This window comes from Mesoplodon densirostris, chromosome 3 (genome assembly GCF_025265405.1).
Source record: "Mesoplodon densirostris isolate mMesDen1 chromosome 3, mMesDen1 primary haplotype, whole genome shotgun sequence".
NCBI lineage: Eukaryota > Metazoa > Chordata > Mammalia > Artiodactyla > Ziphiidae > Mesoplodon > Mesoplodon densirostris.
The window spans coordinates 35,274,086-35,289,286 of NC_082663.1; the positions used below are offsets into that span (position 1 = coordinate 35,274,086).

Sequence of the window (15,201 nt, forward strand, 5' to 3'; positions counted from 1 at the left end):
ACACATTCTTATCCAGCACACACAGAACATTCTCCTGGATAGATCACATGTTAGGTCAAAAAACAAAAGGATTAAATAAATTTAAAAGATTGAAATCATACCAAGTGTCTTTTCTGACCACAATAAAATTGAACTAGAAATTAATAGAAGAATAAAGCTGAAAATTTCTTTTATATATATATATATATATATATATATATATATATATATATATATTAAACAAAATACTCTTTAATAACAAATAAGTCAAGTAAGAAATCAAAATGGAAATTAGACAATATCTTGAGACAAAGGAAATGAAAACATACCATACCAAAAGTTATGGGATGCATCAAATGCATTAGTAAGAACAAAGTGTATAGCAATAAACACCTTCATTAAAAAAGAAGAAAGATCTCTTTTTTAAGGCAAAAAATTTCAAACAAGAAGTAGAGTATGTCTCTTCTGATTTAAAACAGTTTAAAAAGTCTCAAATGAATAACCTAATTCTACACCTCAAGAAGTTAGAAAAAAAAAAAAAGAACAAATTAAGCCCAATGTTAATGGAAGAAAGGAAATAATAAAGATTAGAGAGGAAATACATAAAACTGAGAATAGAAAAATAGCTTTAACAAATTATCAAAACTAAGAGTTGGTATTTTGAAAAGATAGACACAATTGACAAACCTATAGTAAGACTAAGAAAAAAAGAGAAGATTCAAATAAATGAAATCAGAAATGAAAAAGGAGACAGTACAACTGAGGCCACATAAACAAAAAGGATCAATAGAGACTACTATGAACAATTTTATGCCAATGAACTGTATAGCCTGGAATAAATGGATAAATTTCTTGAAACATACACTCTACCAAGACTGAATCATGAAGAAATAGAAAATCTGAACAGACCTATAACTAATAAGGCAATTGAATCAGTAATTAAAAATCTCTAAGCAAAGCAAAGCCCAGGACCAGACAGCTTTAGTGCTAAATTCTAACAAATATTTAAAGGGTTAATGCCAATCTTTCTTAAACTCTTCTAAAATATTAAAGAGGAGGGAACACTTCCAAACTCATTTTTGAGGCCAGCATTATGCTGATACCAAAGCTAGCCAAAGACACTACAAGAAAACTACAGTCCAATATCCCTGATGACTATAAAGGCAAAATTCCTCAACAAAATACTAGCAAACCAAATTCAATAGCACATTAAAAGAATCATACACTATGATGAAGTGGGATTTTTTTTTTTTTCTTTTTTTGCGGTATGTGGGCCTCTCACTGTTGTGGCCTCTCCCGTTGCGGAGCACAGGCTCCGGATGCACAGGCCCAGCGGCCATGGCTCACGGGCCCAGCCGCTCCGCGGCATATGGGATCCTCCCAGACCGGGGCACGAACCCGTATCCCCTGCATCGGCAGGCGGACTCTTAACCACTGCGCCACCAGGGAGGCCCTGAAGTGGGATTTAATCCAAGAGTGCGAGGAACGTTCAACATATGAAAATCAATCAATGTGATACACCATTAACAGAATGAAGGGTAAAAAATCACATGATCATCTTTATAGATGCAGAAAAAGCATTTGACAATATTCAACACCATTTTATGATAAATATACTCAACAAACTGGGACTAGAAGGATATTTACCTTAACATAAAAAATGAAATGCCCACAGCTAACATCATAGTTAAAGCTGAAAATGATTCTGCTAAGATCAGGACAAAGCAAGTATACCCACTGTTACCACTTCTATTCAGCATAGTACTGGAAATCTAGCCAGAGCCTTTAAGCAAGAAAACGATATGAAGGACATCCAAATAGGAAAGAAAATCTAATATTATCTCTGTTTATAGAAGACATGATTCTATATGTAAAAAACCCTAAAGATTACACACATACACACAACAACAACAACAAAATCAACAAAAACCTGTTAGAATAAATGCTTTTAGTAAAGTTGCAGGATCAAAATCAACATACAAAAATCAGTTTTATTTCTATATACTAAAAATCAACAATCCAAAAGGGAATTTAAGAAAATCTTATATATAACAACATCAAAAAGAGTAAAATATTTAAGAATAAACTTGACCAAGGGGGACTTCCCTGGTTATCCAATGGTTAAGACTCCACAGTCCACAGCAGGGGACACGGGTTTGATCCCTGGTTGGGGAACTAAGATCCCACACGCTGCATGGCATGGCCAAAAACAAACAAAAAAACAAAACTTAAACAAGGATGTAAAAGACTTGTACTCAGAAAACTGAAAAACATTTGTGAAAAATTAAAGAAGACTCAAATAAAAGGGAACACATCCCCTGTTTGTGTATGGAAGACTTAGTGTTGTTGAGACGCCCAAAGTACCTAAAGTAATCAGATTCAAAGCAATCCCTGTCAAATCTGAATGGCATTTATTTTTACAGAAATAGAGAAAACAATGTTAAAATTCATATGGAACCACAAAGGACTCCAAATAAACAAAACAATCTTAAGACAGAAGAACAAAGCTGGAGGCATAAACCTTTGTGTTTCAAAACATATTACAAAGCTAAAGCAATCAAAGCAGTATGGTACTAGCACAAAGACAAACATATAGACCAACAGAACAAAATGTAGAACCCAGAAATAAACCCACATATATACAGTCACCTGATCTTTGACAAGGTTGTCAAGAATACACAATGATGAATGTTTAGTCTCTTCAACAAATGTGTTGGGAAAAATGGATATCTACATGCAGAAGAATGAAACTGGACCATACATCATACACAAATAAGCTCAAAATGAACTAAAGATCTAAATGTAAGACCTAAAATTGTAAAACTTCTAGAAGAAAACATGAGGGGAAACCTTCTGGACATTGACCTTGGCAATGATTTCTTGGTTATGACATGAAAAGCACAGACAACAAAAGAAAAAATAAACAAGTGGAACTATATGAAACTAAAGAACTTCTGGATAGCAAAGGAAGCAATAAACAGAGTGAAAATACAACCTATGAAATGGGAGAAAACATTTACAAATCATACATCTGTAAGGAATTAATTTCTAAAATATATCAACTCCTACAACCAAATACCAAATAACCTGATTAAAAAATGTCAAAAGACTTAAATAGGCATTTCTCCTAAAAAGACATACAAATGGCCAACAGGTACATGAATGGAAGTTCAGCATCACTAATCATCAGGGAAATTAAAATAAAAACCACAATGAGATATCAACCCACACCTGTTAGAATAATAATTATCAAAAAAAAAAACAGAAATAACAAATGTTGGTGAAGATATGGAGAAATTGGAACCCTTGTTCACTGTTGGTAGGAATGTAAAATGATGCAGCTGCTACAGAAAACAATATGGCATTTCCTCAAAAAGTTAAAAATATAACTACTATACCACCCAGCAATCCCACTTCTAGGTATTTAATCAAAATAATTGAAAAAGGCTATTAAAGAGATATTAGCACTCCCATGTTCATTGCACCATTATTCCCAATAGTCAAGATACAGAAAAAACCTAAATGTCCACTGACAGATGAATATATAAACGAAATTGGTATATACATGCAATGGAATATTACTCAGTTGTGAAGAAGGAAGGAAATCCTGACATATGCTACAACATGAATGAAACTTGAGTCCGTTATGCTAAGTGAAATAATCCAGTCACAAAAGAACAAATACTACATTATTCTACTTATATGAATTAGGTATCTACTTCATCAAAGTAGAAAGTAGAATGGTGGTTGCAGGGCCTAGTGGGGAGGGAAAATGATGAGTTGCTATTTAATGGGTATAAAGTTTCAGTCATGCAAGATGAAAAAGTAATAGGGATATTCTATATACCTTTGTGCTTATAATTAAGAATACTGAACACTTAAAAAACCATTAACAGGGTAAATCTTATGTTGTGTGCTTTTTAACCACACACACACACACACACACACAAAGTGTCTTAAGAAACCAAAGGAAGAACATATTTCAAGAAGAGGAGTGTGGTCAGTCACATCAAATGATGCTGAAAAGTCAAACAAGATGATAGAGAATTATCCATTAGCTTTAGCAAAAAAAAAAAAAAAATCATTGGCAACCTAGATAAAAACCATTTTAGTGCAGTGGTGGGGAAATAATGAGATTAGTATGCGGTAGGCAGAGGAAAGGAAATAACCTGAAGACAGAGGGGATATTTTTACAAATATCAGAGAAATAGTGCAGTGGATAGAGACACAGGTGTGGAGTCAAGGGGGATTTTTATTTCTTTAAGAGAGGTAATATTGATAATAATATATGTTTGTGTAGTGACTGAAATGATCCGGTAGTGGCAGGAAAGAGAGGGGATAAATTTGAGATCAAACGTAGGAGATTTGAGTGAATGGGATCCAGACCATGAGTAGAGAAGCTAGACTTAGGTAGGATCAGGTCATGACTTCTTCTTACCTAAAGAAAATACAGAATATGCAGAAATAGATGCAGGGAGGTGATGGGTTAATTGTGGGAAACTGAGAAAGTTCTTATCTGTTTGCATCTATTTTTTTTCCTGTAAAATAAGAGGTGAGGTCATAAGTTTAGAGTGAGGTGGGAAGGAGATATTGATTTGAGAAGCAAGAAGAGTATGAAGTTATTATCTCAGAGAATAGGAAAATGAATTTACTAGGGATATGCAGTCAGATTACTAGGTATATGCAGTAAGATTACTAAGAATGTGCAGTAAGATTCATGGTCAAAAATGTCTAGTTAGTGGAGCCATCCAGGCTGTGTACTCTTTCTTCAAAAATATTTAGCCACTGAAGTTTTCTGGGATTGGAATAGGTAGAAAAATGAGTTTAACTGAGTTGGAGTTTCTTCCAAGTAAGCAGAACAAGAAAGAGTAAGACGAGAATTAAGGACACTTTCAAGAGTGAAACTCTAATGCTAGACCCAAGGAATTTGAACTGATGCAAAGAGAAACGAGGACATGAGGGGTGACAATTCTGCAGCCTTCCTTTCTAGCAACTTTCAAGGTGATATCTTTATATCCCCTTAACCAATTTTTTTTTTCCTGAGAAAAGCCCAGAGCAGGTCACAGCAGGAGTGTGTTTAGGGCGAGTGTGTCTCTGTGCTGAGACAGCCCTGTTCCTCCTTCTCCTCATCTTCCTCCTCCTCCACATGGCAACAGAGGAGTATAGTCAGAGTTGTATATTGAAATAGGTTCCCATTTGCCCATGAAGACCCCTTCAAGTACATCTTCCTCTTCACCAGCCAACAAGAGAGAGGGGACCTCCAGGGAAGCCTACCAGGAAACTAAGATTGTCATTCATTCATCAGAGTCCACTTACCTTCATGAAGAACAATTCTCCAAGTGAATCAAGGAACACAACCATCATTTATAATGTTGACCATGGCTGCTTCATAAAAATTAATTCACAAGAAGAATCCTTCTATGTGAAACATAATATTAGCTGACATTTAAGATAGAGTGGTGTAAGAGTTGTCCACTCTCAGGATCTATAATGAAATATAGGAACATAACAAGAGCACATCTAACAAATCAATGGACCATCCTTTTCAGTACCTGATTTCTGGAGGTGACTAATCCTGGCAGCTTCTCAAGCATGTTTAACCGTCTCCTTCTGACCCTCTTTCTGACCCATCTTCCTCTCTTAATGGAGCATAATAAAAGCATATGTTGCTGTAGAAAGCTTCTGGTTGCCGAATTTCATTTGAACCATGGTAATTTTCTCTCTCACTTTCCCTTGCCTTCTAGAATATATGATTTTTATAATTTTCTGGTCCCCAATCTTCTGAGACTGATCCTAACCCTGCACAGAGAAAGAGAACTAAGATAATCTATAAGCTTCTTGAGGATAACAAATTCCATGATTGTACCTAGAAGTTCCTTGGGTGCCCATGGGTAATGGTTATGGATAAACCTCATTGGTGGTAATAGGTAAAATTTCCAGATTAACAGAGCTGACCCCTTTAACCAACAATAGTTAAAATGTGTGCATATGTGTGTATGAGATTTAACCTTCTTTTGAAGGCTCAGAGCACATCAATTAATTAATGTGCTTTAAAGCAATGAAGGTGTTAATAACTACCTTAGGTCTATCAGATTATTTGGCTCTATTTACATTGTACCAGGCTGTTCACTGGGAACAGTATGGACCCCAGCTTCTGTTCCTACTCTGGACCTGTCTGGAGGAATGATTAATTAGGTAGCACCAGAGGTCTACTTATAGGAAATATCAAGAAGCTTCTTGGAAAAGAAGTTATCTTAAGAGAAAGTTGATACACATATGGGCATGCACACACACACAAATGCACATACACATGTGCAGGCAGAGAGTGAATTAACATTGAGAATGATGCAGAGTACAGAATAAAACCTATTGTCCTCTGCCCAGCCCTCATAAACTCATACCTGAGTCCTAGGGCAAGGTGGCAACACCAAAAGAATCAACATAAATTCAAAGAGCTCTTTTGTTGGCATGCATACAAAGAGCAAAAGGATTGAAAGGATCTAGTGGTGTTGGCACTCATGGCTTCAGCAGTGACAGCGTCAGCAGTAGAACTGGCATCAGCACCTTCCACAATGGGGGACTCAGTTCTGAGAGCCTTTGACCATAGTGGAATCCACGGCCCTTGTTACTCATTAACATCCTCAGTGTTGGGCCTCTGCAGACTTAGCACAAGCCCTGGTGGGTCTACCAGCAGCAGTGGTGTTTTGGGTATAAAACTATGGAAGTACAGTTCCTCTACATGTCAAAGCAGCAAACATGACAATTCCCCATAGGTTCCCCAAAACAGGAAAGAAGGAAAGTTGCTGATACTACGTGTGTGTTAGCCAAAAAAAATCGGTTTATAAAATATATTTAAGAATTTTTCCAGAGATTTCTAGAACTATTTTGGGTTTTTTAATTATTTTATTTATTTATTTATTTTTGGCCGTGTTGGGTCTTCGTTGCTGTGCACTGGCTTTCTCTAGTTGCGGTGAGCGGGTCTACTCTTTATTGCGGTGCGTGGGTTTCTCATTGCAGTGGATTTTCTTGCTGTGGAGCACAGGCTCTAGGCACAAGGGCTTCAGTAGTTGTGGTATGTGGGCTCAGTAGTTGTTCTAGATCACAGGCACAGTAGTTGTGGTGCATGGGCTTAGTTGCTCCGCGGCATGTGGGATCTTCCCGGACCAGGGTTCAAACCCGTATCCCCTGCACTGTCAGGCTGATTCTTGACCACTGCACCATCAGGGAAGCCCTCTAGAACTATTTGGAAGTCCATGAAGGAGGTACTTGAGAGTGGTCAAAACTGACAATGAACATGACTCCGATTTTACTTTGGGGCTGATAGAGTTTAGGGGACATTACACTTTGTGTCCCTGTATCCTCATTTATTAGTCTTTCCTCATAAATATTTGCTATTTTTATTGCTGATGTATGTCACTCAACAATTTTACTCCTCCTCTTTGTAACTTATTCTTTCTATTTTGATTAGGTAGGGTTGGAATTAAATAGGATACAAGAGGGCCTCCCTGGTGGCGCAAGTGGTTGAGAGTCCGCCTGCCGATGCAGGGGATACGGGTTCGTGCCCCGGTCTGGGAGGATCCCATATGCCGCGGAGCGGCTGGGCCCGTGAGCCATGGCCGCTGAGCCTGCGCGTCCGGAGCCTGCGCGTCCGGAGCCTGTGCTCCGCGACGGGGGAGGCCACAACAGTGAGAGGCCCGCATACCGCAAAAAAAAAAAAAAAAAAAAAAATAGGATACAAGAAATTCTAAGTAATGATATGAGAAATCTTCATATGAGTAAAGTGTGTGAGCCTTAACATATAAACGTATCTATTTTAAAAACTTGAAGGTTCTTTTTAAAATTTTAACTCTTTTAGCACACTGATTATGCTAAAATAACTAAAATTCAAGCGAGTTATAACCATATTTATGCATGTTTCTATTCCATATAAACCATGATTTAAATAAATGAGCTATGGTTTGCAAATACGAAGATTGATCTTCTTTCCATCAAAACTCAAGTTACTGTTTACCTTTGTGTTTGAGATCTTTCTGATGTTGATTATTACTACAGTTTGCATTTATGATGCCACTATTACTTCAGAGCAATATTGAAAAGTTTTAGTTTATAGACAAGGTGAACAAATCTGTGACCTATAAATATAACAAAAGTACCTGGTCCTGTAACACACACAAAAAAGTGGGATTAAATGGACAAGAACCAATATGGAGTGTCTCCTAAATTGTCATTAGTGACCACTAGCATCACCAGATGGTCTGATTTTAAGTGCTGTTGATGGCTGGTATGGAGCATCAGGACTTTAAGGAAATGAGGGGGAAGATTTTACATTTATCACAGTGACATAATTTGAACACTTAGGTAGCAATTAAATCACTTTTATTGTGATTTTATTGAACTGTAATGTCAGTTATCAGAAATGTTCCCAACCTGGGCCATTAGCCTTGAATCAGATATGGGGCTCTGGCTCTAAACCTGATTGTAAATTTTAACACTCACAGTTAGACTGCATGGTCCATTAGAAAGAACTTAGTCAAAGATGTATATTTAAATTTGGTTCTGCCACTTACATAAAGGTTCCTCTTAGAGATATAAAGCAGTGTTTCTCAAACTAAATGGGTATATAAATCACCTGGGGATCTTGTTAAAATGCAGATTGTGATTAAATCGGTCTGAGGGCTGGGGTCCAAGATGCTGCATTTCTATCAAGCACCCATGTATGCTGATGCGGCTGATCCCTGGATCAACGTTGAGTAGCAAGGCCTGAGGAGACTATTGATAGAACATGTGAAAAGCATGTGTGTTCATGAGAAAACACTTTGTAAATTGTAAAATGATGGAAGTATCATTTTATCTTGATTAGTAATAGTTGGTGATTCCGTTCAATTCATCAAGAAAGAGCCCCAGTACGATAAATTATGTTCCAGATATTCAATGAGATTTAACTTTTTAAATGAGATTTTTCTTTTTAGCAAAATCAAAAACAAAACTGGGAATTGGAAAGGCAACACAAGAAAGATAGTCATTCTAAACAATTTTGTTGTTTTTTGATTGCTTTGAAAAATTAACTTCCATATCACTATCAGAACTAAAATGATGAAAAAAAATGCCCTGTGTTTTAAAAGAAACGTGTACAATTAGACCCAGTCCCAGATTTGCTCTGTAGATTGTCTCATCCTAATCAAAGTAGAAATAGTAAATTACAAGGAAAAGGAAGATAGTTGGCTCCAGGAACAACAAGAAGAGATCACTGTGAGGGAAGAAATTTAAAACTAATAAAAACCAACACAAGAACACAGAAACTGGAGCTATATATACATCTAGTTTCCCTAAGTAAGACTGTTCTTTTTCATTGGTGTTAGCATTTTCTGGAAGAGTGTACAAAATCTGCAAGAACAATGATCGATTTCTAAAGCATTTCTGTGTTCCTTATCTAAAGTACAGTCAACAATTCCTGTTCAAGTTTTGATTTGAAAACTGGCAAGGAAGAGACCAAAGAAAGGCATATCACTTCCAGATTGGTAGGTGGAAAGTTTAATAAGCAGGGAACTTACCTAAGAAGCTTGTTTTAAGGCAGCTGCAAGATGTCTGGATATCCGCACCTACCTGCCAGAATCTTAAAAGTTTATATAGAGGCCTTAAAGAGGTTCAGCCACTTACACTGTCCAGATGGTCTCAGTAACACATTGCTCTCTCAAGGCTGCATCCTTGAAAATGGTTCCCACTGTGTGAACAGTGGGCAGAAAGTACATTCCAAGGACAGGGGATGGGGTAAGCAAACTCTGCCCGGGTCCAGCTCGAAGGCCAACTGGTGGTCAACTCAGTAATCAACTCTGACACCAAGGAAACATACACTCTTTCTGAGATTCTAGTCGACAACATTTTAGCCAATCTTTCATTATTACATGGTCAACTTACTGTATAATGTGAAGAAGACTATCATCACATATCAGAAAATGCATAATGGAACCCTCCCATGGAGTGAAAACCCTTCCTGATCTTTTAGATTTTGGACAGAATGACTCCCTGTCATAGATCCAGATCACCAACAAATTACCCAGGTCAAGCAACAGCTTGCTTGCTCCCATGATGGATCTTTTTACAATGGTTCTGGCAGCACTATGATTATAGAGTTAGAACTCGGTTTCAGCGATGCCAGAAATTCATCAGACTTCACCTGAATTTGATACTTTGTCTCCCTCCTTCCATCCCCGTTTATCTTCTCTCAACTGTTTGTGGTGGGAGGACACATTATTCATAAACCAAAATGCCAGGATATTGTTAAGCAAACATGTATGAATGAAAACTTAGCTTGGTGTCATCAGAGATAGGAAGAAAAGGCAAATGAGACCGAAATCCGAGTAACTGTCAGTGTGTTACAACACTACCATTCCTTTGAAAAATAAAGTGAAAGTAAAACTACTAATACCGATTACTAATTTAATTCCTTAGGCCAGTCAATACCAAATCATGAGGCCATTTAAATGCAAAACAGCCACGAAGAAATTTGGTTATGAAAGCATTCAAGATGCAGACACTTGAGAAACATTTAAAGATGCCAGAACCGCACACCTGGTGAGGAATATCACACACCTGCAGATTGTTCTTTGCACTAGCTCTGGGTAATCCAGATCAGCTGCCCCAGGTGGATGGCTTCATAATTAGACAGCTCTTCACCTTCCAGTTGCTCCACCTAAGAAAACCTGAAGCTTTGAGGATGACCGAGCAGCCGTTCCCTCCTACAGAAAAACACTTGTGTGGTACATCAGGAGTGGTTTTAAATGGTGGAGATAATTACTTAATTCAAGCTGTAGCAACTGGCCAAGTAAACAAGCAGCAGCCAGGAAGCTATTAGCATGATTTTAAGGCAATTATTCCATTAGTGTTTAATAGTCTCCAATTAGTCTTCCCTGACTATCGAAGTTTGAACGTCTTTTTTCCTCCAAAAATTCTCACAAGTTGAGTAATGCGGAAAGGTACCAAGCCCATTTTAAAACCTGGATTTATACGTGCGGATCTGTCAAACATACATTACAGAATCATGGAGGAATTCAGGCGTGTAGATTGGTGAAATAGGGTTTTTTTTTTTTTCTCAGAAGTATTGAGGGTGAGAATGGAAGGCTTTGCAGGGGATCCACTTTGAGTATACAACTAAGAGGAGTTGGGAAAGCAGTGGAAATTCCCACTGCATCCAATGCCATCATCAGTATGTCTCTGCTGTAGGACTATCAGAATATCAAAGCCTCTGATCTCAGGTTTTCACTTTGTCCTGTGGAAAGCAAAGAAAACTCATCCTGTTCCTGCGAATGCCTATTTCCTTGTCCTCTCACCCTGATTAGTACTTGTTGTTGCTGAATCATCCAGATACAAACCCCAGAGCATTTCCCTCCAAAATTCCTAGGAGATTTTTCCTAAGGACCATTTTATGGGTTATATCACTGAACTGATTGTAGGTCATTTCCCTTCACTGCGGTGCAATTTTCACATCTGTGAAATGGATTTAATACTTATCAGCATAGACTGCTTCACAAGGTTTGGGGAAGGATTATGTGATCTGGGTTACATACTAGGGCTTTGAAAAGTGAAGTATTATAAAAAAGTAAGTTAGATTCAGACATGGTATCATACCATCCCTCAGAACTTGCAGTGTGAACTTGGGCTTTTAACCTCCTTGTGTCTCTGGAGAGTCACCTATCAGGAGGCTGGCAACAGAGTCCTTGCCCGTCTTACCTTTTGTGTGAGCACAAATCCTCGGGTGAGACCATGTAAAAGTAACCTTCTAAAAACCAAAAAATAAAAAGGAAGGTAGAAAAGAGGACAGGAATGACTGTGGAAGTGAGAGTGGAATTTGGCCAACAAAGTTCTGTGCTTTCTACTGTCTCCTGCAAAAGAGCAATCCCCAGGCTCACCCAGGGAGCAGGGTAAGTGCAGAGTGGAGAAGCTGTCTTGTTCTTTTCCTTGGAAATACCTGGGCTCTTGGGAAGCTACCTTTTGAAGGAGGACAAAAGTAGATGAACCCTTCCCTTCCAGGGTTGGCTCTCAGAGTGTAGCCTGTGCCTATCATAACCACCAAACATCCACTTGATGAACGACCATTGATTTGAGTTACTGATCAATTCCAGGGCTACTGGTTAGAGACTGTTGGGATTTTCGAGAAAACCCACCTTTTCCTTTTTTTTTTTTTTTTAAGTATGATTTCCCCCAGTGGCTGAGAGGGGGCGCCGGATAGGGAAGATCTAGAGAAGGCAGACCAGAAGGTTGAACTTGATAACAGGGCACAGCTTGGGGCAGGGGGTGGACAGCCTGTCGGTGTTTTGCCCTCTAGCCGAGTCCTGCAAGGGTCAGGCATCTGCACCCTCAGCCAAAGCGAAAAGTCAACGAAGTATGGCTGTGTCCCCAGCCGTCACCGTGGTACACCGTCCTGAAACGACCCTCCCTCCTGCACATCCGAACTAGGGTCTGCTGCGCTCGCGTCCCCAAAACCTGCCTCGTCCTCTGGTCCCAGACGTGCGCGCTATGCTGGAGCCTCTGGATGCCTCCAGTCTCTTCCTCGCTTTGCCCAGGCTTCCGTCCTGCTAGCCTGTCTGGACACCGCCGCAATCATCTTTTTCCTAAGATTTGCCTATTAATCCCACCCCTCCGCCGCAGCTCGCGCAGGTTCTCCTGCCCCACTTCTGTTCGGAACAACAAATGCACGGTCCACGAGGGTTTGCTTTCCTGACCCGCGCGCTGCAGGCTGCTAACAGCCCTTGGACCAAAATCCAGACGGCGGCCACCCGGCCAGGCCCTCTAGGTCCACGCAAATCAGGAAACTGCTGCCTCCGCTCCTCTCCCCCCTCAGCTCCAGGTCAAGGGCAGCGATCACGCCGCCGCCGCGGGTCCCTGAACTTTCATCACTCTTCGGGAAGCGCTTAGTCTCTTTAAAGGAGACTAGGGACGAATATAAATGACTCGGGTAGGTTCTAACAGAGAAATCCACCAGATCCGCTTGATTCCGTGACAGGGATGCAGTGGGAGGTCCACGGGCCGGAGCCGAGCCCTTAGGACAGCAGCTTGCTCTCACGGGTCACTATCACCCCACAGCCCCAGAAATCGCCCCCAGCCCCAAGTCTTCGGGGAAAACGTGGCAGGGGGGCACGAGGGGCCGTCCTGGAGCCAAGCCTTTCCCCTGCCCCAGCCCTCTCACACAAGCTGCTTCAAAAACCCATGGAAAATCAGTCACCTTGACTCCCCCCGCCACTGTCCCCAGACGTTTGGAAAACGCCAGGAGCCCGGAGGCTCCCAGGCACGCACTCGCCTGGCCGAGACCCACCCCTGGAGACGGGTTTCCCTCCCGCGGGCATCGTGGCAAGTTACCACTTCGTGGCAGATAAAGCAGGGCGGGGCAGGTGGAGCGGACGCCGAGCGCCCCGTCGGTAGCCTCAGCGCGCCTACCTGGGATGGCTAAATTGGTGAGGGGGATGCTGTGGATGCTCTCGGGCAGAGTGGCCATCCAGTCGGCGAATTTCAGCTCGTTCTTCCCTTGAGACGAGGCCATCGTGCGGTCGCTGTGCCGCGCGCTGGTCCTCACGCTCCTCGGGCAGGCTGGCAGGCTGCTGCCGCTAATCGAATGTTTGCTCCAGCCCCGCTAGAGTTTACACTCCGCTGCGCTGCGCGCCACACCCACAGGATGGCGCAGACACATGCTAATTTTAATAATTATTCAAAACACCCCATGCTCCCTTCGTGCCTCCGCCAGACTCCGCTGGAGCTTTTGTTCCTGACGTCCGCGCTCAGCTTTCTCCTCTCTCCCCGCCCTCCCCGACTCCCTCCTCCCGTCTTATACCTCCTATGCGTCTCTGTCTTTTCTCGCCATTTCTGCAGCGTTCCTTGGCTTCTTACTATCTTTTTTTTTCTTTTTCTTTTTTTTTTTAAACTTGGTTCACACAGCTGCTTTGCCCATGATCTTCCTCGGTCCTTTGATGAAACTTCCTAGTCCTGCTTGTATAAAAGACAATCTTGTGGTTGACCCTAAAATCCTAGTAGACTTTGGGATGCTATCACCTCCTGGGGAGCCGACTCTCATACTGGCTTTCAGGACTTTCCATTCTTACAGAAGAGCTTTTCTTTTTGTAAGCTACAACAGGTTATTTTATTTCCTCAGTCGGGGCCCAGAGCCCTGCTTATAACAAAATGGTGGTCTTTCTTCACCACTTTGCCTAATTTTTGGAGTAGTTGACAAGTGTGCAGTCATCAAAGAGCAGGAAGTTCCAGGTGGTTCCTACTTAATCCCTGGCATCCTGTTCTAGACATTTCAAGGTAAAGAAGCACATCAACCCCTTCATTTCCCTGATTATGAGAAATGTATGCTATATCTATGGAGAAAACTGTTTATGTCTTCTCTGTGTCATTTTCGTGGCACTCAGGACAAGACTGAAGCCTGATGCTAGAAGAAAATCACCACATTTCCCAGTGACATGTTGTAATTATTGCCAGTAGCATTTGGTGGAATTTATTTGGCAGCATTCAAAATGATCTATGTGATTGTCTGAATTTTCATTCCTTGGCAGACTAGAGAGGTGTGCCTCTCTCAAGAGAAATCACTTGTCGAGCCTCCAAAGAACTGTCTTGGTCCACCTGCTCTCAGATGAGAAAGAGGAGAAAAATCAAATCTCACAAATGTGAGGAGTCCAGGGATGGCCTGAATAGGAATGATAAGCAATGGACTGAAAATGTGTGGGGTCTTTGCAGCCCAGTGAATGTAGATGCAATAAAGGTGCCTCTGTTCTTTGAGCCAGTGATGTAAAATCCTTTTCCTAAAGTAAATGCTGTTAAGTTGGGAAAATGAAAACCAGGGTAGGAGAGAGAGCTCTAAAATATGGGAATAATTTCTTCAATTCAGTAAACCATATAGCATTTTTTAAAAACGACCACAGCTAAAGCCTGCTTATTTGTACAAGGATGCAGAACTCAAAGAATATTCACTCCAAATAGGGAGCACTGTGAGAAATGTGGAGAGAGAATACCTTATCCATGTGATCAAATTTTCTGTTCTCCCATAGAATCAATTCATAATTGCAAAAGGACATGGTAGGGTTATCTTTAAGAATGAGAAAGGATGTACTGGGATTTTTTTCCCAAGGTAAATCTTAATATTCCTGTTAGCACAGTAGAACTCTCATATCCTTTTGATTAGGGTGAGAATTCAGCTCACTATAGGATTGTTGGTCAAGAGACCTACAAACA

At 40.5% G+C, this 15,201-nt stretch overlaps 1 protein-coding gene across 1 annotated transcript in view; it reads right to left on the reverse strand.

Annotated features, from left to right (window-relative positions):
- The window catches only part of PLCXD3 (phosphatidylinositol specific phospholipase C X domain containing 3), a 182,083-nt gene extending 168,570 nt beyond the window's left edge, over positions 1-13,513 (reverse strand). Inside the window, exon 1 of the mRNA XM_060091658.1 lies at positions 13,411-13,513. Within this exon, the coding sequence (XP_059947641.1) occupies positions 13,411-13,513 (103 nt within the window). The remainder of the gene's footprint in view (positions 1-13,410) is intronic.
- Between the last annotated feature and the right edge of the window lie 1,688 nt (positions 13,514-15,201).